Source organism: Cheilinus undulatus, linkage group 12, assembly GCF_018320785.1.
Source record: "Cheilinus undulatus linkage group 12, ASM1832078v1, whole genome shotgun sequence".
Lineage (NCBI taxonomy): Eukaryota > Metazoa > Chordata > Actinopteri > Labriformes > Labridae > Cheilinus > Cheilinus undulatus.
In genome coordinates, this window is record NC_054876.1 from 14,176,464 (window position 1) to 14,202,516 (window position 26,053).

Consider the following 26,053-nt stretch of genomic DNA (forward strand, 5'->3'; position numbering starts at 1 on the left):
GTCAAAACAACTAATATCATGACAAATATCACTAATGGAGCAACGATAGAGTGAAGTGCATTTATCAGGCTGATTGCAGAAAAAGGTGAACAAGGCACTAAATGCCATTTCTAGTATCCAGTTGTCCATAAATGATGACCCAGAATGCAAAGTGCAGCTTCTCAGACCTATTGTGTGTTGTGTTCCCCGGTTAGTTTCTCTCCGGGCAGCGGAGTGGAGGAGAGGAGGGGCTGAGCCGTGCTGCACCGTGCAGCTTCTCACCTCTGACTGAAGCCCAGCTCCACCTTTCATCTCCCAACTTGTCCCGCGCGAGGATGGATGCGTTCCCCCACGCTCGGGCCAGGTGAAAGTGCCGGAAATAAAGAAATGCGGGTCGCGCGAGAGGGGTGAAAGCCATCGCTAAACGGAGTATCTCTGGGCGTCGGTGATGTTTGCAATTGGTGACTGCAGAAATTTCCCCAACGTGTCGGCGAGTCGACAGACAGACCACTGCTTACCACTGGTGCGCTCTTGGAGAGGAAGAATGGACACGCGAATGGCTGCTTTCAGCGGCTGAGAGAACAGTTTCGGTTGCTTTAGCTCGCTAATAAGAGACAGTTTATCGTCACAAAGTCGCACAGGTGAAAGCAGGATTGATTGATTAATTGATTTGTGGTTTCGCTTGAGGAGGAATTCATGCGCCGATAGCTTCCACGGGGCCAATATGCCAGAATGGGTCCTCTACAGTATTTATTTCTCTGTGGACTTCTGTGCACCCAAACCTACGGTAAGTATATCAAACATCTCTGCTTAAATCATCTTTAAATGATGTTTTATCCTTGGACAAAGTGACTGGGCTGTGACCTGACGCGTATACGACCCATGCCCATGTCAGTTCAAGTGCATCCGGAGGATATCCAGCGTGCTTTCCCACGTTGTGTACATTAAATCTGTTTTTCCTTTTAATATCGTGATTAAATTCTCCACTGCTCCTCCCAGATGTGGCATGTCATAGCTGGCTCAAGCACTCCTGGTGTAATATAACCATATTGTGCGAGGCCAACTGTTTAATGGCTCATGCTAGACGAAAGTTGCTCATTTATTCATAAGGTCTGTCCTAATTGAACACATTTGTTACGTGCGTAAAATGTTTGGCAGCTTTGGAATTGCTGTTTTCCATCAAGTAGTGTGGTTTGAAATATGCTGAGCAAATAAAACAATCTACTTTTAACTTTTTCATATTATTATAATAAAAACGAGACCTTTCTGAATATTTATTTTATCATGCTGGTTTAATAGCCCCTTTGAAGTGTTGCCAACCTGCACTATGAGAAATTGTGCTCACAGTTTGCTGTAATGGACTTATCTCGGGGTCATATTCCATGTGGCCTCATACAAAAGGTTGCTCAGGCAGATGATGGAGCTAACTGGATGTCCTGTAGCAGAAATGTCTAATGTGCCATAGAGAAGATGCTTACTCATAGTCTGGAAATCCACCCCTGACTGTCAGTGCCTACATGTTATTCATACATGAACCTTCCTGTAAACGTGCCATCACTTCTTCACCCTCTAAGATGCACGTCTCAGATTCGTGATATGATGTGTTGTCCTTATCGTGGAGTGTTTTGCACCGCAGCAGCTCAGAGAGCGTAAATCTGTGTCACTGGAGTAAACCGAAAGCAGGTGTGATCAGCACGTAAAGTGGGTGTGGATTCAGGGCACTTGAATTAATGTGTTGCTTGTTTAGTTGTTGCAGCAAAGTGGTGCAATCTGAAGCAAAGCAATGCAATTCAATGGCTCTGCAATCAACCTAACAGTATAGCTGAGAAGCATGTAGCTAAGTTGATGTAATTGCAGAGATGTTTTGATTGAGCTGAAGGCACTTTGGAGGCGGTGGTGCACACCGGATTGCTGCTTTGAGGAGTTTCAAAGCTTTTATTCAACCTGCACAGGGTTTGAATGCCATTTCATACTCCTTTATTGAAGATTTGAATTCTTTTTGATTTATTTTGTCTGGATGTGTCTTGTACTGTGATTAAGTGTTGCTGTTATTTGTTGTTTTTATGTTTTAAGGAAGCTTGAACATGGTGAAAACACAATGACTAGGGCTCTCATCATCAATAACTTAATCACAAATAATTAAGGTCCATAATTAACAAATTACATCGTCCCTTCCAGCACTCTTTGATGAAGCCACTGCAGCCTCTCCCCGCAGCAAAAGTGATGCAAAATATGCTCCTTAATGTCTCATTTCATTAAAAAAAAAACACACAGACAGCTCAGTGGACAAGTCAGAAGTCGCCTGCACCTTGTGCTTTAAAAAAATTGCCTTACTTTCCTTTTCAATCCATAAAAAGTTCCTTTATCCATGCTCTTTCAAAATAAAAGCAGGTGTGAACGGATTGATTGGACAGATTTCATGTCAGATCCCTTTTGCAATGCGCAAATTAGAAACGATTGTGTCTGGTCTAAGAAAAGAGCTGACCACTCATTTGAGGAGAGTGAGACAGTAGTGACAAATGGAGCAATGACTGCAGCCAGTGTAGCGATTAGCTTGGCTCTAGTTATATTTTAGTGGCAGTACATTTTAAACTGTAGCAACGTTTTTTCAGGACTGGACCACACTTGTTTATTCAAAAGGGCAAAGAACTGGGTGCCAGTTTGACTTGGTTGTTGGAGCCAGTGTCCATGCACAGAGGCTGTAGTCCTCGACACACTTGTTGCGGGATTGATTCCCAGTCTCTGGGTGCACCCTTTGGTGCACGTCTTCCCCCATTTTCTGTCCCTATGTTTCCTGTATCTCTACAGCTGTCATACTCGAATGCAAGCAAAGGAAACAGGAAATTATTTTTTAAAAAAGGACAAAGAAGAAAACTGAAAGTTTTCCATGGCAGGAAATATGTTGTTGTAGTTCTCAAGACCTGAATCGGCATAAGCTTGGATAGTTACAGGTGAGGTTTGGTTGTACTGCAAGCAGGTGCAATGGCTTCTTTTAGAACAATTAGGTTGCAGAAGATTCATCCGAACTTATTTCTTTATTAAAACAAGAGCCAAGAGCCACACTGATAGTCTTTTGTTGTGGAGATGATTTTTGCACTTTTCACAACCAGCATCTGCTTGAGTTTTATCCTCCAGAAAACTCTGGTATGTAATTTGTGACAGACAGAATGTCCATCCAATCATTTTCCAATAATAGTCCTGCCATTCCCAAACACATTCCATGGTAGGTATCCCAGATGAATATGAAATATATCCATGCAATTTTGTGAAACAGTCTATCCGGCATGCCAGGTTACAGTAGTGTATACAAATAGGTAGTCAATTACCTTTAGACAGTAAAGTAATCCAAAATGAAAGTAAATTCGTTTTAATTGCAAAATAGGGGCATTTAAAAATGTGATAAAAAGGGGAGATTAATCCCTCTTAACTAAGAAAATTCAGAGAATAATTGCAATCTAAAATGTTAATCATTTGACAGCCATTAAAATTGCATTTCTCATTTGAAATCATGCTCTTTAACCTCTGATTTGATCCTATTTTGTTGTAGTTGTGTGGTTTTCATCAAAGAAGCTAACCATTGCATTTTAAATTCACTTCTTGAAGTCCTTTTAGTGGTTCTGTCTAACCTTGCTTCCACTGAATATCAAGCAAAAACTAATGAGATACACGAGGAAAGAATCTGCTCTAAAATGGTATATCTGTTTACACCTGTGTGAAATATTTATCAAACCAAAAGCATGGAAAAAGGTTGAAGGACAAAATGATTGGAAACAACTTGCAGCAACAATAAAAATGTAACCATGTGTTATCACATGTCTAACATCTGTACGAAGGACAAAGAAGAAATTCCAATGGATTAGTCAGAGACATTCTTATCAAACATTTAACCATTTTATTGCACAGTGGACATACAGTTTTACTCGCTCAAAAGATGCTCCCTGGGTTAGTCAAGCAGCATGCTTTGACTTTCCATGGAGCGCACAGCTAGAAACCCGCATATGGATAGATACATTTATGACAGTGCATATTGAATACAATAAAATTAGATCAAAAGCAACTTGTCAATAGTGGCATGAATCTGAATATGGGGGTGCTACAAGGTCTATGCTATAAAGGAGGTGGCTGGGGAGGGGGAGGTTAAGCTGTGCCAGCAGCACTAGCAGTGTGGTGCATCAAGCAGGGATAAGTGAGAAGTACATCACATTTAAATACACTGCTGTGTTGAGAGAAAGAGCTGTGATTGGCTGTGGGAGCTGGGAGGCGATAATTAGGATATGCTGGCCATCAGCTGATCATGGCTGGGCATCTGACTACTGTATCGTGCATGAACTAATCCCAGGCTCCATTTCTGAGTGTTTACCCTTGTGTCAGTACTGTAGGTAATCTATTAGAAGGAATAACGCTTGGCAGTAGAAGTCCAAGCACAAAACAGGTCATATTACACAGACCCATATTACTGTTAGTATTCATCCTAAGTCTTTCATCAATACCTCTGAATTTCAGCTAACAGTCCTAACACTGACTTTGTGGCTTTGACATCTCAAACTTCATTTTAAAATCTTAGAAAGATCCAGCGAGATGACACAGGGGCTGTTTGCTTGACAATCTAATGACTCTTTTGGTCATAAGCTGAAATTGAATTCCTTTGAGCTGCACTGGTAGACAGATGTCACCTCAAAGTGACTTCTTTAAAGTGGTCCCCGCTTACAGGCAGAAAAACATGTGCTTTACCAGCTTTTTGTCTGCAAACCTTGAGTTCCAGATTCAGCACCATGGACAGCTCCTCATAAACAGAGACAGCTGCAGAGAAATACAGGCTCAAAGATATGCAGATTTTTGGCCAAAGGGGTATGAATTCCTAATTTTAAGACATTTAAATTATAATGAAATATGTAGGTATTACTAAAGGAGTATTCTTAGGTTAAAATGTCAGCATATAATTCGAGAAGACACATCCAAACCTTCCTCCGTCTATTTATTTTCTATCCCAGCTTATTCATATTCAGGGTCATGGGGTGCTGGAGCATGCATAGAGCAGAGAACAAGCTAACCCCCTGGACGGGTTGCCAGTCCAGAGCTAACAGACTGACAGGACCCCGCAGGACCTCCTGGCTGTTAGCTGACAGTACCAACCACTGAGCCGCTGAGCCGCCCACAACTTAAATCATCTCATTTCTATTCTGTTGTCTGACAGCACGAGTCACAAACTCTACATTAGCTACAGCGGAGGCTCGCTAATGGGGCAACCAATTAAAAGAAGTCACCAAATGTGTGTTTTGTTTGTTAGTCGAGCCACACACTTAATCAGGAGGCACATGTATAGTGTTTTAAAAGCATGTTAAAAACAAAATGTATCACCCGCCTTTGGCTTGTCAGCGCCAGCTAATGGAATGCTTTTGTCAACAAACCTCTTAACATTATAGACTGTCACATCAATTTTGCTCACATTTGCAGCTTTATTTTGGTTGCTGTGTAGCAGCCAATCATCATGGCTGCCTTTGCAATTTGCATGATTTGTCACCGTCTGAAGCAAAAACACAAGAGACCATGTAACATCATTTTCATTTATTTAAACCTTGTTTATTTAATTTTTCCTTCTGACTGTAAAAAAAATCTGTTTTAGGAACTCCAAAATCACACGCAGGGTTTGTTGGCTTGCACACACGCAGGTTGGAAGAGGGAGACCTTTTAACACAGACATCATAATGTGCTCATACACCATGAAACAGATGAGAGTCGTGGTGCTGACATGTCTGTAAACAAACACGGTGACTCTACATCTGGGTCATCCCTGGGTGACATTTCGAGTTAGGATGGAAGAAAATTGACTAAAGGTGTTCTTGCAGCCAAGTGAAGGGAAAATGTAGCAGCATAAAGGTTCCTAACTGCTCTGTAGCTACCAGAAAGGGCTTTCTCACTACATTTAAAGAGGATTGAATTCAACTATTATGCACTCCGTTTTAATAACACAGCGTTTAAGCGGGGAAGAGGTTTGCAAACTTTGCACATTTACGCTAATATAGTGCAAAGTGAAAAATCCAATGTAGCAGTCGATGTTCTACACCCACTGAGACAACATATTTGATGATGTCAGTGTTTGATGGAACGTGTTAATGAAAAAGCTAATGAGATGTAATGACTCCTCAGCTCCTGTCTGTGAAAGTAAATATGTGAGCCAGAGTGTAGTAGCACACAGTGCAGCAGCCAGGAAGAACCTGACACTAATCTACTTTATTTCCTAGGACTGTAATGCAATCATGTTTTGTTTCTCTTTCCCAATCACATTTGCAAACATGCGTACATTCATACTGTCCTTAAAGAAAGGAAAACATATCTTTTCTCGTTAGCAGATACATCCCCACCTACTTCTTTTGCTGCTTTTTTGCACTTTTCTCTTGGCTTAACGTCAGTTTCTATAGGCTGCCCTCTGTTTGGCTTTATCTCCCAACTAAATAATTAACTGCATTCATCCCAAACATACTGCTATGGCCTCTGCAGCAAAATTAAAATGCATTATTAATGATGTAATTATTATTGCTTATTTCTTTAATGGGTTTTTGTCTTCCTCTTCTCCAGGGTCTCGTCTTCGCCAGGAAGACTCCCCTCCCCGCATCGTGGAGCACCCCTCTGACCTCATTGTGTCCAAAGGGGAACCGGCCACTCTCAACTGCAAGGCAGAGGGCCGCCCGACCCCTACGGTGGAATGGTACAAAGACGGGGAGCGCGTCGAGACGGACCGCGACAACCCCCGCTCCCACCGCATGCTGCTGCCCAGCGGCTCCCTCTTCTTCCTACGCATCGTCCACGGACGCAGGAGCAAACCTGACGACGGCAGCTACGTGTGCGTGGCCCGAAACTATCTGGGAGAAGCCGTGAGCCGGAACGCATCTCTTGAAGTAGCGTGTAAGTCTGACTTTTCATCACATCCCTTTGGGTACAAAGGTAAAGCTCTGGTTAAAGGAATCTTAGTGTTGCATGACAGGGAAATGGAAGAATTATTATGCAGTAGTATTGAGGTTGCTAACCTTGTGAAATGTGGATATGCTTAATCTGAAAAAGGTAGAGAAAATGCTAAATTAAGCATAACATTTTGGGCTGTTTTGCTTAGGGATCCACATATAAGATGTCATCTGTCATAATATGAGCACCGTCACCTCTCCACTGAACCCACCACTGTGTCTCTGTGTGGGTATGCTTAGCCATGTGTGCACATTATGTGTGTGAATATGTTTTTCAGACTGCTAGTGAGACCTGTTTGGATGACCTGCTTGAGTAATGTATGGGCTGAGCTGTGAATGGCTCCAGGGAGGGAGAGGAAGAGGGGGCATGATTTTAACCTAGCTGACTCCCCTTTCACTGTTTGGATTTGGAAAGATGCAGCCTGCTCCCAGCCAGTTCTCTCCCTGTGTGGGAGAGAGGCGCTCTGGGCTATTCACATTTCCATTATGTGCTAAACTGAGCTGATTTCTTGCCATGAACAAGATGCACACACGCTCGGACGCACACACTGATATACACACGTGCACACACAAACAACTCGCACTGTCTCCACCACTCAGCTTTTCTCACTATCCAAGAGATTTTGTACACAAACAAAAATGTGAGGAATTTCAAGCAACATCTGATATTAAAGTCCCTGTACAGTGATAAAAAAATCCATAATTTAGCTTTGTTGTATGATAGACTATTGTCTTGTGAACCACCAGGCAACAATTTCAGTCCTGAAAAACATCTCTGAGTATGTAAATTAGGCTTCAAAATCATGAAAAATAAGGCAGTAAAATCTGCTCCAGGATGGTGTGGGCGTGTCGGTTGAATGCCCTAAAGTCACACCCACTCACAAGAAAGACAATCCTCTCAAAAGGAAAAAAAAAAAAACTGCGTGGAGGAATCATAAGCTGGTCACAGCTATCTTTATGAGCCACCAGAGAAACAATCACATATACGAGTTATATGAAGTAAAGTACCTCTCTTTTCATTCTTGAGATCTCTTTGTTTTTAAGTCACTGCTGAAAACTCTCCAATTCCTGATGTTGCTCTTCAAAATAAGTCCTCAGTGATGGTAAGCACTGGAGACTTTTACTGTAACAGCCGGAATAGGATGTACAGCATCTATTATCGGACACTCAACTTTAGCATCACGTTGCTAACAGACATGAAAATTGAACTGATGGTGCTTTGAGAGAGACAAAGCCACAGGCAGCTTCTTTAAATCATCAAGGACTAAAAACAAGAAAAAGCAGGCTAAGATGTTTGTTCCTGCTGCGCCTTTCAGACAAGTACCCCAGCAATTAGCCGGCACCATGACTTTACAGTGAACTATGGCTAGAGCGTGGCTGCCTGGCTCTGTGCCAGGGTGCAAACAGGAGTCAGTTGCTGTCGCAAATCTCTCTGTTATGAGACTTTTAAATGACCAGTAGGCTACCATGGCTGATAGATTTGGCAAATTTACCTCACAGTGAATGAAAACACAGCATTTATCCAATGGATTTTCAGCGAAAGCAGTGACATCAGCTAACAACAGATTGTCCAGATAAACTACTCCGTGGTTTTATATCAGTGCAGCATAAGGGAGTGGTGTAATTCCCATAGTGCCCTGTGATGTCTTGGTGCCCTATATTTACCCTGCCTTAAATAAACCTAGGAGTCCCTAATGTGTAAATCCAACATTCAGTCACACAAAAATCTCAGTATGTTCACATGCTCACAGCACCCTTAGAATAAGAATTAAATAAGCCTTTTATTCATAGATAAGGAGGGTCTCCTCCACCATCTTGGATTTTTGCATCTTGCATGTTTCTACAGTGCCACAGAGGGGACCAGATAACATATATGCATTGTTTTTTCCAGATCCATTGGTCGCCACTTTCACTACCAGAAGTAGCATTTCAATCTAGAATCAGACTGTTAAATGTTGCTTATATTCCCCAATTTTACACACTGCACCTTTAATAAGAGGCCAGTTATAGCACAGAAGGGATTCTGTATTCTTTCTAAAAATAAAAAGGGGGATATGTCAGTATTGGCATTTACTAAGATGAGTATGTAACTATTAGTGTATTGGATATCGACAAAAACACTATCCTGCATCCATGATACACACATACATACTACTACTACACCCCAAAAGTGGGCAAGTTATACATACTAAAAATTTGTGTTGTAACTGATTATACTGAAGTTTTTAAGTGGTGGTAAAAAACTTTGAGTAGACTGAAGTTCAAATCTATCATTTACACTTCAATCTCTGATGAGTTAAAAAGAACTCAAAACATTAGAGGTGACTGAATACATACAAATTTAAGCAACTAAAAAACAGTATTTTTGAAGCAGCAGGTACTTAGCCATTTTAAGCTACATCACCTCAATTTTACTCGCACATGTATGTAGGTTGAACTTAACATTGTTAAGTTTAACTACAATGTAAAAACTTTCCTAGATGTAAAAGTTCTGTTTAAATCCAACTCAAAACAAATTCAGTACTTTTCATAAAGCTACCTGTTTTTCTTTCACTGCAATTCTCCCTTATTTTTATCATGTACTTTAATCTTAAAGATTTATGCCACTCAAGGTAGGCCAACCAGGAAGTCCTCTTCCATCATGTTCAGCACACCATCTACGGTATATCATGATTGCTCCCCACAACACGACTTCTCTAACTGAGTCAGTAACTTCACTCATGGTGCAAAAGTGTGAAGTCTGGGATAACTCTGCAGATTAAGGAATGGTTGTCAAATAATAGGAGTGCAATTGCAAAAAAAGCAATATCTCAAGTGATTAGTTCAGTAAACTTCAAACCAAAAAAGTATCCTGTCAATTCAGAAAACGCTTGTCATTTCCACAATTATTATTATTGTTATTATTATTATATTTTTATTATTTTTATTATTATAACTTACTTTATATAGAACTTTTCAAAAACAGTAACAAGCTTTGTACAGTTACAAACTTTTTTATTTATCCCTCAAGGTTAAACTCAGCTTTTACACTGTTGTTAAACATGCGACACACACAGGGGTTGAAATACAAGCACAAACAGGATCCTATGGTCATGCACTAATGGAAACGTGTCAGTGTAAGGGCTGCTGCCCACAAAGGAGTGCCAGCTGTGCAGTGGGTGGTGTGGTGCCATGCTAGAGGGCACCTCAGCGGGACTCAGGAAGTGATTTGGCACCCTTCCAACTACCGCACCACTTTCTAAACTTGAAGCAGCGACCCTTCAGCTGCCAACCCAAGTCCTTATAAAGTGAGCTACTGCAGCCCTTGTAAGTTAAGTTTAGAGCCCTACTGACAGATTTCAGGCAGTGGTCCGGCTCATAGGGAGTTTGCAAAATTGCACATATAGAGAATGGCTCTACAGCTATACAAACAAGTACTAAGATCTTTGAATTGATTCATTCAGCCACAACAAACCAGCAAAGGGAGCTTTAGGATAATGTGGTCACTTGTCTTGTTTCATGTTAAAACCTGGCAGCAGCGTACAAGTTAACTGAAGTCTTTGAATGTCACGCTAGCTGATGCCAGAATAAAGTGCATGACAATAATGAAGTATGGAAGATATAAATGCATGTCTTAGTTTGTCAAAGTTAGCAGGATGGAGACGGGATTGTGGTAATGGCACAAAATAAAGGAAAACTTGCATCACCTTTCTGACATTATTCAAAGCATTTCTAAAACTGAAATGGAATCAGAACAACTCCAATCATACAGCAGGACAAAGAAAAAGGAAAAAAACTGAGACATTATTCTGGAAACTTAAAGCAGCTTAGTCAAGACGTTATCTGACATCTTTGACTTTTTCGGCACCACTTCCTCTCTCACTCCTATTGCCTTTTCCACATTAGACACTCATATTTCTATTGTCTTCTTTTACTGGTACTGATTCCCCTCCTTGCAATCAATAGTGGTGAATTGTCCTGGAAATACTAATGCTTAAGAAGGTGCTCGGAACAAGTCTGCCTTCAATAAGAAAGTGCAAGTTTATGTCCTGTTCCAGCATGCAGCTTTGGCTTCTACCTATAAAACAAGACATTATGGCGTTTCAAACCGCAGATCATAAAAAAGCAGCCTCACTGTAATGAGAATTTACACACCACATTTACATTTCACATATCAAACAGTCCAGTTATATTTGGAGATGGTGAATAATTCTACCTCATAAAGAATCCAGAGACCCAAAACTGTCGTTACGGTGTCAAGAGACGAATGTTATAGTCGCTCCACTGATTCCCTTGACTGAATGGAGTCCGACTTTATGAACACAATGTGTGTGTCAGAAGGATTTTGTGGGGATTTTCTGGTTCTTCTTAAATACAATAAAGCTCATTTATAGTTTGTGGCTCAGACTGGGATCCTGAATTCATTTTGGGAGTAATTGTCACATTCATTGTTAGTATAGGAGCAGTCATTTATCACATTTTCCACTGTTAGGATGCTAACCTACAGAACACATAAGCAGCATTTATATATAGTGGCATTTTTGTGATATTAAATGGCAGGTATAGCATTTCCTATATAGAACTAAGAAGTAAATATGTTCTCATTTTGTTTCAAAGCAGCTTAAATGCACCTCGAAACACTGCCATATCTCTGATGTGTTTCCTGAGTGATGCATTGAAGCATCATGCTTTATTTTGAAGCCTTTTTCTCTTCATGAATTATGTGTTTTGCTGGTATATCGACTTCCTTTGGGACCTGTGTTTGCTCTGTGGAGTGCACTTCATACTTCAATAAGTCTCTGTTTTCCTTCGCTGCTATATGACCATGCAGGCCAACCATGCAATATAAAAAAAAACCCTTCAAAGGTTTTTCAAGTGGCTGCTTTTTTAGGTTTTGCCTTATTGTCAAGTAAACAGTAAGGACAAGTATGACTGTGTCCTTTTCTATCTTTTGTCCTAAGCTCGTATGTTTTTCATAGTTATTGCCTTAAAAGCTGCATTGAGATATTTTAGTCTTAATTTTGCCCACAGATGAGGTTATTTCAGCCTTGTTCGCAGGTTGAAATAACAGTAACTAACCTATTTTGTTCTTTGTTGTCTCCCTTTGAGCAGACAGTGTCAGAAGGTTGTTTTTTTCTGGAGTGTCTCTTACATAAAAAGAGCGTACAACTGAGCCAGCCTTTAGTCTTCTTTGTGTAATTCAGAATATCATGGCTACGGGGATGCATAATCGCATGACTCCTCCAGGGGCTGCAGGATCCTGCCAGTATTGCCGCAGCCAAAGTTGTCATGCAATGCTGCGGGTGGGAGCTGAGCGGGTAGATGAAAGTGCTGTGGGGATTCTCTGACAGTGAGCCTGGCTCAAAATGCTCTGTTTCTTCAGAGTCCACACACATCCTTAAAATGTTCTAATGGGCTGTAGCATTGTATCTCGACCAGTGGCTTAGAAAATGTAGCTAACCGGAGGGTTGCCGCTCCCTATGGTACGTTTGTGCTGTACAAGCTCATTTTGGCTGGTTTGCCATGCATTTTATGAGCTCCCTTTTAAATTTAAGGTGTTCTATGTGAGGAAAAATACTTTAACTGCTTAAGATGGTAGCATAGATTGAAATATGTAAATGATGTGGATATGCCAGACAAATCTACAGCTGGAAGGACTGTAAAACAAATTATTTACCTCATACCATTGTTTTTCTTGTGAAAAACTTGCTTCTTTATGCACTGTCTTCCAAATTATTGTGCATTAACTGTTTATTTTTCCCTAAATAGTCTGTATAATTGGCCATCAATAGTATATTTTGATCCTCAACAATGACATTGTAATTCTGATTTCATTCAGCAAAATTACAAATAATGAAAATAGCAATGACATTTTTTATAATAGTTTGCAAATGCAGTGTTCTAACTTATTTTGCAAAGCAGATTTTGGAAACACTTACTAGTAATAGTTTCTAAAGGATTAGAAAAGAAGTCTGCTGTAATTGTTTTGTATTAGGAGGTAATTTTTCTCAAATCAAAGCTATTTCAATCAAAAACATCTTTACAGATCAAGTTCCATATAAACAAAGGAGCCCTTCTTTTAATATCACCTTAACAACTCTCCCATCCATTGAACTTGTAAGTCCACGTATAGTTTCTGGCTGTATTTTCTGTGAGGATGCCAGAATTGCCTCCCAGATCTGCTGTTTTGAGGTAAAGTCCAACCCTCCTAGAACCTCCTTTTGAGGATGCTCCACAGGTTCTCAGTAGGATTGAGGTCAGGGGCTGATGGTGGCCACACTGTGCTTTTTTTCCTCCCTTTATGCCCATAGTAGCAAAGGCCTCATTTTGTCTTGTATAACAATGATTTTACTCAGGAAGACACAGTTCTTCTTTTTATACCATGGCAGGAAATGGGCAGTTAGGAGCTCCACATGTTTAGCTGAGGTCATTTTGACAACTTTAGGCACCTTAAAGGGACCTACCCACTCACTTCCTGTGATTCCAGCCCAAAACATGACTCCACCACCTCCTTGTTGACATTGCAGCCTTGTTTATACATGGTGGCCATCCACCAACCATCCAGAACTCCGTCCATCTGTACCATCCAGTGTAGCACAGCATTCGTCAGTAAATAAAACTGTTTGAAAATGAGTCTTCATATGTTTCTGAGCCCAATGCAATCGTTTCTCCTGGATTTTTCACAGCTGCTCTCGATACAGTGAATAAGCCTTACAGAAATTTGATACACCTTTATCTGAACAAACACGTCTGTGCTCTGACTCACACACAAATCTTTTCACAGTACGATGATCTCCCTTAATTTTTCATGAAACATCTGCAGAAGACTTGCTTAATAATCCACTCCTTGAGTAGTTTCCCTTTAATTAGGCTCACCTGGCAAACTAATTGCCAAACCTGTCTGAGATTGATGCCAGTGGTGGAAACTGACAGGAAAAGCAGCACAACTGAAAACTTTAAAATAAAAAATAAATGCTTAAATGGAACTGTATTTGCATAATAATCTGGAAAACTGCTAGCTATGCCAGACAATTCTACAAATGATTTACCTCATACCATTGTTTTTTCTTGTAAAAAATGTACTTCTATAGTTGTTTTTCCATGCATGCCGCACAATGACAGAGAATCAATAGACACAGTAAGGCTATTTTTTGTGTTTGTACTGATCTTTTTAACTGGAAAAAGCAAAGTATGACCAAAAAAGCTGGGAGACAAACCTCCACTCTGAAGGAAAGAAAATATGTTTACCTCTCTTCTTTAATGTCCTCTCTTGATTCTTATTTATTGCCTGCGAACACATTTAATGGTGATCTTTTAGCTCGTTCCCTTTTGGAGATTCTGTCTCAGCTTTATGTTTGTACTTCTTGGGTTTAATCATCTCGCTTCAGGCTCACTTCAAAACATTAAGAGGTCCATAAAGACAGTATTAACATATTTTTATCCATCTGCATGGTTGTTTGATCATTGCTAAATCTTGCAGCCTACTGCAAGTATCTTAAAGCATGGGGGAAGTGGTTTACACCAAACACATTTTGCTTAACTTGAAAACTAATCCTTGACAAGAGTTTTGCAGCATGTTTTTCTCAGTCTGGATATAAAAAGGCTAAGGAAAGACACTGCAGTGAAGCAAATTTGATCCTGGGCCAGAAGGGAACATGTTCTGTGTCAGCTGATAGACCAGGGCGGACATCTTTCACCCTTGTTGAAATTCTATTTCCTGCTCCGTCTTGTTGGGTGCATATTTGACACAAATGATAACATCAGCTATTTCGCACAGAAATGAGGCCATGTCTGTTTATTATTAGGAGCTTTTTGTATTTTTCCTCGGCAAACAAGCCCCATTGTGTTCTCCGTACTGTTGCAGCACGTCGCTCGTTCCTCAAATCCAAGTATGCAATTTTAATAATCAACAGTCACCTGCTGTCAGTGTGTACAATCAAACATGGCCGACCGCAGAGCCAGCTTTTCACATCCCCGGTCTGTTTATTCCACAGCTGAGCACTACTTCACAGCGACGTCAACAAACAACTGTGCGACCTCCAGGCCACCAGTGGACTGGCACTAATCATCAGACTGAGTGGCTGTTGATGGAATTAGAACAGCTCCCTCAAACTATTAAGAAGAGACACAAAGACACAAACAGTGATGTGTGGAGGGGAGGTGTGGGTGGAGGGGCAGCGGATGCAGGGGTGTTCATTAGTGCAAAACTCAAGAGCAGGATGAGCCCCTGCTGCTCGACTGTGCAGAGTGAATTAGAGGTATAGTCACTCAGCTAGACAATCATCAATTAATTCCTCACAAGAAGCAAGAGTTAAAGATAGAAGCTGTGGTTTAATTGTGGAATGTTTGGTAAAAATGAGAAAAATAAGGGTGAGAGCACTTCTAGTGGGTACAGTTGTAGCACATCTAACAAAGAGGTCAGCCTCTGATAGGGCTGATGTAGATTCCGGTGGTGGTGGCAGGAATCTTGGTGACAATAAACCCAACTAAGAAACAGAAAGGAAGAGGCTAAATCCTGCACTTCTGCACAGAGGTGCTCAAACAAAGACTAAATGGCTGCTGACAAAGATCCACCATGTTTATCAGATTTAATTTCACCATATTCAAAAGCAAAAGGAATTTCAGCTCATTTTTTTGTGGTGTGTTGATGGTAATTTTGGTCTAATTCATAGCTGCCACCTGACATCACACACTCATAGAACCGCCCCCTGTTTGGCAATATAGGCTTCCTACAGCTGTACACTGTTTGTCAACAGTCCAAGTAGACCGCATCACTCATCCCAAAGTTTGAGTCAGGACCCACAGTTGGGTCGCTGAGATTTTTGGGGTTGCTAAATTGGTTTTCAGAAATTCTTTGCTCCATGACATTTAAGATTAACCTTGTAAAACAGATGGATTTGCCTGTTTCTGTATGTCTCACTGGTGAATCCATCTAGCAAAGCTCCCATCTGAGCAGATTGGGCCCTGTAAGAAAGTGACAGGACCAATCAGGAGTAAGAGGCAATGCTTCCGGGTGCGGCGGAGTCGTGACGTAAGCAAGCAGGGACAAGAGGCCAGTGCAATTACGGTGGAAGAGATTAGCATGGATGCTACTATATCATCAGTTTTATCAGAACTTGATGACATTTCTTCATCAAAGGAAGAACCAAGAACAGAACTGAGTACTTTTCTTTGCAGAAACAATGTTTTTGCCCTTCTTCTGACTGGATTTGGCAAGAGTCTAATCTTTACGTGTTTTGTTGCTCTGATTGGCCCATAAAGATGTGACAGACAGAACGTTTATCCAGTCACCCTGCAAGTTTTTTGGTTTTTCGTCAAAGGCTCTGCCCTTTCCCAAAAACAGTCTATGAGAGGTTTTCCAGATGGATGTGTGAAATCCATCTGGCTTGTCAGGTTGATTTAAGTGTGCAGTACATATAATAAACACCCTCCCCCTCTTATCCTCACCCTCTCTACCATAAAACCTAAACAGATCCAACCAGCCACTGCATTGCACTGAAGACCCAAGCATGCAGGGAAAGCCTATGTGACAGAAGTGAAGTGGCTTTTAAAACAGGAAGTGCCAGTTCAGGATCAGATTGAGTCTGAAATTTATGTTAAAAAAATGTTGGGAAACAATGGAGTATGTGTTGTAGATATCTATGGTTTTTTTTTTTTTTTTTTTTTCTTTTTTACATTGTTTATCTCATTTATGGGTCATAGGAGCTAGAGCCTGTTCTAGGCTGTCACTGGGCAAGAGGCAGGGTATACCCTGGACTGGTCACTAGTCAATCACAGACTGACACATAGGCTGAGTCCCAATCTCCTCCCTAAACCCTGAGCCCTGAGCCCTTATGGACTTAACTGACTGCACCTGGAAAGTGATTGAGTGCATGAGGCTGCAAAGGCTCGAAGTGGTATAAATGGGAATGGGACAGCCCTTTGGTTTTTGTTGACAGTCAGAATCTTGCAGAGATAAAAACAGAGATAACAAGATTTCCTTGATGCATGAAGGCTGTTTTATACAATATATTTACAAGAAAATGTCTTCTTTTTTGCGGCGTCTGTGAAAATTGCATCCTGCATGTTTGTTTGTTAACCATTTCTCTCTTTTCACTTCACCCTTTAGTAACATTTCAGCACCAGAACCCTGACTGAAAGCTAACAGTGATCCTGTTATCATCCTTACGTAACATGAACCAGCTACTGTTAGCTAATAAGCACCTACTTATACACTGATAATGATGCATGTTTTTTGTCCTCCACCTGCCAAGTGGCAGTATTATAAACCCAAACACATTAGAAAAGCACAAAGCTGTCCATTATTTTGTAGACTTTACTCCTAGCAGGGTGTTCCCTCTGCTGTAGACCTAGTGGCATCACAGAAACAAAGTTCTGGATTGGACTTTTCTCATTTTAGTGATTTAAACATGCTATGATTGAAGCCATGCTAGAAATACCTATACGTGAGGATGCTTAGTCTGCTCTGCCGCATTTCTTCAGTCTAACCCCCAATTTCCACATCGTCTGTCTGCACAGTGTCATGTCTGGGCTAAGCAATCTGAAGCAAATCGCTCCTTTTTTAAGCAGCCTTTGCATTTCAGAGCACATGCATCAATCCACGTGGAACAGATCAACCCAAACTTGAAGAAGAATGCACTGAGAATCCCGTCAGTTTCAAAATACAACACAATGCATGGACTCCTGATTGTTAATCTGATCACTGTATCAACATAATGTCCAAACTGTTTGCAGAAGCCAGTCATCTGTCAGTCAGAGAGTCCCAGAAATACTATGATGCCATGGACAAAGAGAGGCTAATCCTGGAGGTGGAAAACCCCTTGGTGTACCAGGGCTCCTGGAGCAACTTTTCAATCGCTGGGGCAAGAGAAGGAGCATCAGTGACAGTTCCCCACTCTAATGTACTCAAAAACACAAAAAGATTATAGAATAAGAGAGTTGGATTTGACATTTTGCAACGTTACTGAAAAAGTGAAGTAATAAACGTTCTTAAATTGCGTGTCCCTGTTTAAAAAGACAGAGGATGGATAGAAAATTGCAGCTGTGTTAACTAATTTAATATGTGGACATCAGAAAGGAAATCAGTGTCTGCGTCTGTTTTACAAATTGGATGAATGAAATGTGTGATTGGCAACATAGACTGTTTCCTCTTGTTCATTTTCACACATTCCCCAATCAAAACAAACAGAATGATTACATGAGCATACAAGAGTCCTGTAGCTCTCACAAATCTTTCCCAATTCTCTTTTGGGAGATGGGGTCGAGAAATCATGCTTACAGATATAAGCAGGGAATAATTACTAATGCATATCTTTGAGTGTTCAGGAAACAAATGAGTGCAAACTGAACACAAAGAGAGATGTCATTGACAGTAATTTGTTACTTTGGTTATTGGCCTTAAAAAGAACCAGAATCAACTCATAAGTATACCCAAGAGGAGAATGTTAGCCAGGATGCTAATGCTACTTATCCAAGGTATTGCATTGATATTAGATGCCCTGTCTGTGCAAAACTTTTAGGCATGTTTGGGCCAAAAACTGAGACTGAAGTTAAACATAGATTTGGCAAGTAAGCCAACCAATGATGCCCTTTGGAAAATTGATTGACACAGCCCTGGTTGTGCTCTGGATGACCTTATATATTACCTGGGGTATGGGAGAAGAATCTGTTAAAAACGAAAATCAACACCTTTGGGGTGAGTAAGGGGTAGATGTGGCGAGTAAGCACGGCCTAGGATACAGTCTAGGTGGGTATTTAGGTTGATATGTCCCTCTGGTTGTGCTGTGGATGTCCTAAGGACCCAAAAAACCGCTGGCGTGTTGACATGTCTTGTGCTTGAATCTTGCCACCCTCCCATTCCCCCTCCAGCCCAAGGTTGTGGCACAACGGGCATCTTTAGTGCCTTACATGCCTAAGCTTATGCACAGTACTGTGTATGATTTAAAATCATGTGCACATTACATAGAAAATTGCTTTAACATTGGTAATTAAAGGGATACTGCCGTTATTTCTGAATACCCCAGGATATGGTATTACTGTGTCACCACCCAGCCATAGTCTGTATTGTGTTTTGGAATAAAAACTATTCCCTTCATATCCAATATTCCTGTGTGAAAAGTGGAAAAGTGAATTCAGAATGATGATGGAAGCAGTAAAGTTCATCTTAATGTGACCCCAGCTTGTGTTGTGTCTCTCCCCTGCTGAGAAATCATCTTCATCCTCCTCTGCTTTCTTGTCACTGTTCTCTCTTCAATGATGGGTGTTCCTTTGAGCCACTCAGCACTGAAGACCGTGAAGAGAACAGTAGCCTAATTTGCATAATTTAAGAGTCAAAGCCTTGCTTTCTCCAGGCATGAAACAGTGTTCTCTTCCAAAGTGGCAGGCATCATTTATCCCCACCTCCGTATTTGAGCTTTACAACTGGCAAACACCATGTGGGTAGTGGATTAGAAAGCTTCCACTAGATCCAGGCCGGGGTTCTGGGCGGGATTTTAGCGGTGATACCAGAAATGGGGTTATTGTTCGCTATTAATATTATTAAGCACGTACTTAGTGCTGGTTGTGGGATTGTGAAAATGTAGTACAGTGCTTACAGTAAGGTTCAGTGGGGTTTCCATTGGGAGGCACTCTCTGGTGTTTTGGAAAGTGGCAAGTTGCCATTAATCAGGCATTTCACTCGTACCCATTGACAACATCCAAAGTTAGTGGCTGCCAGCCCTGTGTGTTCCCAGGCAGATTGTCAATGTTTTCTGTGAGTAGATAGGTTGGCCACATTGCACCATCTGTTGCCGGTCCAACAGCCTTCCTGTGTGCTTATCCCCTGTTTGCCTTCCTCTGCCGTGCTCTCGTTAAGCCGCCGCAGAGTGCTGAGTTCTCTGAATTGAGCTCACTGGGACTGATCTTTTTCAGCTCCTGAGGTGCTGGGGTTAAGTTCGTGTTCTCATTACTAAGTCAATAATATGCCTTAACAGTTAGTGGTCTTCTTCATATTATAGATTTATTCAATTAATTAAGCCAGACTCCGACTACAGGAAGGTAAAAATCCTGAATGTTTCACAATGCACAAAAGGAGAAGTGTTTAAGAAGAGTACTCGAGAATGGGCACACTGCAAGATATCAAAGAACTGCCATATCACACAGTGAGACTGTATGGATGATTTCTAGAGTGTCATATAGAGCTTTTACGTGAACTTGTATGATCTCAGATGGGAACGCAGATGTTAGCCAAGATGGCAACTGACTATAACCTGCCATACTAAGGACAAATTTACACAAAAACAGTCCACTCAAAATGTTTAAAAAAAAAAACATCCATGTTCAGACAACAGCGTTTTGATCAAAACCGCTGTGCTCATGGATCAGAAAAGCACTTGGCAGTGTGGCTCATGCATGCACAGAAAAGCTTTCTTCTGCAGAGCGTTGAGGTGTAAACACACAATAATGGCTAACACACAAACATTTGTGTGGAAGGACGATGAGGTGGGGTTGCTACTTCAAATGACCCGACTACAAAGCGAGTAAATAATATGAAAATGTCACTTGGGAGTGAGCAGCACAAACACAACTTGGGAGTCTGCCATTATTGTTGTACTTTGTCAAACTATTATGTGTAATCTGCGTTTTCAGAGGAGCTGCATATCGCCAGTTTACAGACTGATGCTAAAGTTTTGTGTTTTACACCAACCAAGAAGCCATTGTGTAATTGCGTAGCCAAAACCCAACAAAGGGTTCCTGCTGGAGCGGAAATCATTGTCATGCTGTTGTTTAATGCTCTGCAGTGAGAATAATACATAACACTATGAGCCTAGATGAGAGGAAACATCATCAGGTGAATCGTCTGTTCATTTTGAAGAACATTTAGGAGGCACTGCTCACTTTTCATCTGTACTACTATTCTACTAACTAGCCTCTCTGTTCCTCTCCTAATCCCCCTGTAGAGAAAACATGATGTTTTACTGTCAAACATAACATAATTTTTAAAATTTGTTTTCACTGATAATTTTCCAACGAAATAGGACGAACAACTCCAATCATACAGCAGGACAAAGAAAAAGCACCCATAATCAGAAGGTGTAGTCCTAAATGGATCAATTCCCAGTCTCTGTGCTTGTTTGGTGCATGTCTTCCCTCATTCTCTCTCCTCAGCTGTCCTATTTTAAAAAGCTTTGACTTTTTCGGCACCACTTCCTCTCTCACTCCTATTGCAATGGTATGCAACTTCATACAACACAATCTGATTACGTAGATGTCATATAGCAGCCAATCAACACGTAATCCTGGGTGCCACTGTTACAGTAAGCGTATGGCATCACTTCCTGTTTTCCAACTGTCGTTCACGGTGTCAAGAGACGAATGTTATAGTCGCTCCACTGAGCTCTTTCATGTAAACGATAAGATCCAGGTCTCATTTGAGGGCCACTATGTTCTTCTTCTTATTATTTTTATTATTATCTTTTTCATATATTTTGTGCTCTTTTATATATTTTACATCAGGTGTGCCATACAGTCCAGCCTGGGAGCAGATTTCATCTGACCTGCAATGTTTTTCAGGAGACAGTACATATATTTTGAAAGATAATTTCACAATTTAAAAATTAAGCATGATTGGAGGAAAATATCAGCTAAAAATCAGTCATATGTCATGACATGGCCATTCTTTGCCAGTTTTTGCCTTTATTTGACGGTTATTAAATAATTTTTCTCTCAAAGTTAATACAGTTTCTTCTTCTTTACTCCCTGACATTACTTTCCAGATGTTTTGGTTCAATGTGCCAATCCACATTGTAAACATTACATTAAAAGGATATTATGTTTTAAGAAACTAGGTTTGCATTTTGAAAAAGCTATATTGTGCTTTAGGATAAATAAATAGAAATTCATTTTTTGTTTCTTTGATAGGAGTGGGCAAATATAGAATATGGTTATCACAGATTAACTTTACAATGGACCATGATTTTACTGACCTTCATGGCCCCCCCAGTTGGCTGGACCCCAGAAAGTGTTCCCCTTTATCTTCCTCATCGGTGGCTTTGTCTGTAGGTGAAGTTGGAGGGACTGACAGATATATGCAGGGATAGCCCAGTAACATAATTTTCTGTCCTTGGCCAGAACAGAGGCATAAATAAGAAACTGATTCAGTAGGGGCATATCAGGTAGAGTTGGCCCAATCCTCCTGAAGACAGAGTTATGTCTAAGATTTGTAGAGCTGCTTTTGTGCCTGCACTACAAGAGCACAGTGAATCTCAGTATATCTCTGTTCTCAATAACCCCAAGGGTATTTTACAGTTTGAGTGCCATGCTGTCATATGGCAGCACATGATCAGCTATCAGTTTGTCACATACCAGGATGTTAAGCATAAGTATTACAGCAACTTTATGAAGGCAATCAAAAACACAGCAGTGACTGAAATACATTTCCAAATATACACCCAGAGGTTGAAGTGCCCCTCTAATGTTCCTTTAAGTTTGATGGTTTTCTGTTTATGTCGAGGCAGGTTTTCTCCAGGAGTGTCTCTTACATAAAAGAGCGTACATAACTGAGCATAAGCACCACTAGCTTTTCTCTCAATTTCTGTTCTTGACCATGCTGCTGGGAAAGACAACCCTTCAGCTCCTCTGAGATCAGGCAGCAGTGAAAAGAATCTGTGCCCTAGAGGTTTTATCTTTGCAGAGTTGGAGTATTTACAACTTCGAGCACTTTGAGCCCTCAGAGTTAAAGCAGACATATCACAAAATGCTCCAAACCCTTTGACAAGAATTACACAAATAATGTCCAGAGCTTAAAACGTGGCCTGTGTCAGTGTGGTTGGGATAATATATCACATCTGGTTATAGTGCAATAGTGTTAAATGATACCCATGATGGATGACAAGTAAAATCACAATACTGCATGGATTTTCCCTCTCAGTGATTCTGTTTCTTTTTGTCTGTAATGGGGAGCATTTTTATTAAAATTGGAGCTGTTTGAACCAAGGACAGTGGGCTGATTCCTTCAATGCGGTCACGCAGGAGGTCAGTGTACATAAAATGTGCTTTCACTCTAAAATGAAGTTGTGGAATCCAAACACATTATTAACGTTTTTGTGTACTTTATATGTTATTGAAGTGTGATAAAAGTTGCATTCTTTATTCTAATGTGGCTGATGAAATTGCCTCAACACCCTCTGAATATGCTTATCATGGCTACGGGATGCATAATCGCATGACTCCTCAATGAACACCATGTGGTGTCATGCAGTTTTAGAAACATATGAGAGATTTATATTTCTCTGTCTACAGTGGTTTGATGCTCACAACAGTCCAAATATAGAGGTGTCCAGGCCATGCAAGTGGAACTAATTTATGCATATTTTTTGGCTGAAGACAGTGAGATAAGGGGCTAGCATCTGGTGCTAACTGGACCATACTCCCTCCTTGGAGGTCTGTGCAGTATGAGGTTTGGTAAGTTAGCTAAGGGCTAGCATCTGGTGTTAATTGGACCATGCAAACACCTTTAAGAGCTCTGGTGCACTTTCTTACAGTTGGTTGGAAGAAACATATGTCTGGTGTGAAGAAGCAAAACTCACTGGGTTCACCGTGTTAAAGGTTGTTGGAGTTTGTGGCACTTTAAAAAAGTGTCCGTATGGAGGCCAGAATGAAAATATCTAAATCAGCATTACATGTTCTAGTGTAAATTTGTGCTACTGATTCCAAATGTCTGAAAGTGTGCTTTCTATGTTTTGTTTTACTCTCACTTGCAGCTCTATTGGTCAGTAAGTTCTGATACAACCTCAAACAGCTTTCCTACCATATAGCCTTCTGCTATGATTCATGGATTATTTTTTGAGACTTTAATAAATAACAGGCTGAAACATCAGAAGCACATTTAAAACAATTCTGTATTCAAGAAAACGTCAATATTATGTTATGTTATTATGCTGTTGTGTAGCAAAAGACTGCAGTTGTAGCAATTGTATTGGTCACTTGTATTTTGTCACATAGTCACAAAATCCTAACATTGTGTCCTTACAGCAAAATACTAGCTAAAACTAAAACTAAAACCCTAAAAATTAGGGTTAAGGAAAGGGTTAGGATACCAAAGGTTAAAAGTCAAAAATCTGACCTGCAAAATATAATTACAAAACATCTGATAAAGCAGAGTAAACTGCTTACAGGAAAAAAAAATAGCTTGTCCTCAATGAAAGCATTATAACCATGTAGTGTTTTCTTACCTTTTCAAGATACTGCACTTTTTCTCGCTTTCATAGAGGCATTCCTGGGCAAGATGCCTCACTCCTGTGCTGCATGGGGCTGACAAGATCACGTAGAATAACATTTCAAACAATAAAAAAACCCTTTATCCCCTATAAACTTGCGTTTGTTTATGGAACGGTCTTGCCTCTGAATTGTTCTTTTTCCCCATGTTGCACGAAACCTGTCAGCAGTGGGCAAACACAGTGTTCTCCGTACTGTTGCAGCACGCCGCTCGTTCCTCAAATCTATGATTCTAACATGGAAAATGTAGCTTAAATAGCTCCTTTGCTGCATATGGTATGTAGCTAATGTAGCTTATATAGCTAAAGCTAAGCTCACAAAGTGGCTCTATGTGGCTACATTAGCTGAAGCTATGTTTGCTGAAAATCCCATTGTTAAAGCTAACTTAGCTACATTGGCTTATAAGGTTTTATCACATAGCTAGTGTAGCTATATTAGCTAAAGCTAAAGAAGCTAAAGTGAACCACTGTTCGTGCTACTACTTCTTAAACTGGTCTATACATAATTTAACATGATTTAATCCTGTATTAGACCTCTGATCTTTTTCTGTTTTATTTATGAAATGTTGCCTAGTCTGTGATTTTTGCAATGTGCTTATTTCATGAACGTAACTGCCAGGCTTTGTTTATGAGTAAAACTACATTGAAAAAGTGAAATGTCCTATAAAACTACATCACTTCTGTTGTGAAAGAGACGGCATCTCAGATGAACAGTCTGTGAGAACAGCCATCAGAGATGTACAGTCTGCAGACAGACTGTCTTGAAAATGTGACATCGGGCATTTACTTTTGAGTGCCACAAATGGAAGGATGGTGCTTTCTACTGACAAGCCCTTGATAGCTTTCAGTTGAGTGCTTTTGTGTTATCACAACTCAGAGCACATTATAAACATGGACATGGTTATTATGACTGCACAACTCCCCCCACATTTTTAGGAAAACTAAGAAGCTTTGTTGTGTGAGCAAAGTGAAAGTAGATCAAGGAAATATTCAGATTTGACTATCCTGATGCCTTGTCATCTCACACTTTCCTTGCTTCTTGGCCATCTGAACATGAGCTATAGAAAGGGAAGTTGGGCGCAAGGGGGAAACATCAAGCTGAATCATGCTGGCTTGTGCTGTCAGGATACCAGAATAGGATTCAGTGTAATCAAACTGTTTTTATTGCTGATGCTCACTTGTGTTGCATGAAGTTATAACATGGTGTAAAGCCCAGTTCAGACTGGGTCAATGCTTCCGGGTGCGGCGGAGTCGTGGCGTAAGCAAGCATTCCATTTTATCTTGCACTGTTAAAGAAAATCAGGGCTTTTATATACTGAATCAACAGAGAGAATTTTCTGTTAGGCTTTACAGTAAATCAAGTCATTTATAGGGAGATTTATTGAGATAAAACTTATGAAGCAAGACCACTATTACAGCAGGAAGATGCAGCTATCATGCAGCAAACGTGCCCAGTATGAAAGCTGTGAAGGTGCAAGCTGGGGCAGACACACACTATGTATGCACCCAGTCTAAAACAGGCATGAGAAGCAATCTGACATCAGTAAAGATGAGTGTTGACTACAATATGAAACTGCCTTTCAGTTCATTCATCTCAATTTGGTACCACTTCTTGTTCTGTATAATTTTACTCCCTTCCATTGAGAAATGTCCTTATTAAACGTTAAATAGAAGTTCAATAATACACCATTAAATCTCTCCCACCATCAAGAAGCAGTTAAAATATCTTACAGCAAAAATATGACAAAAGATATTTGTTGGCTAGCATTTTTCCTTTGACAGAAAGAGTGCTTACTAAACAGAAACCAGCCAATTGAAGCAAAACTATGATTAAGTGATACCATTTGGCTTAATGCTGTACTCAGCTAGTTTGATTTCTTTCAT

The 26,053-nt window shown here is 40.5% G+C and overlaps 1 protein-coding gene across 1 annotated transcript in view; it reads left to right on the forward strand.

The window, feature by feature from the left end:
* Nucleotides 1-400: 400 nt before the first annotated feature.
* LOC121518684 (roundabout homolog 2-like) overlaps nt 401-26,053 on the forward strand; it is a 161,836-nt gene continuing 136,183 nt past the window's right edge. The window contains exons 1-2 of the mRNA XM_041801169.1: nt 401-766; nt 6,556-6,882. Coding sequence (XP_041657103.1) covers nt 712-766; nt 6,556-6,882 — 382 coding nt within the window. The 5' untranslated portion in view covers nt 401-711. The remainder of the gene's footprint in view (nt 767-6,555; nt 6,883-26,053) is intronic.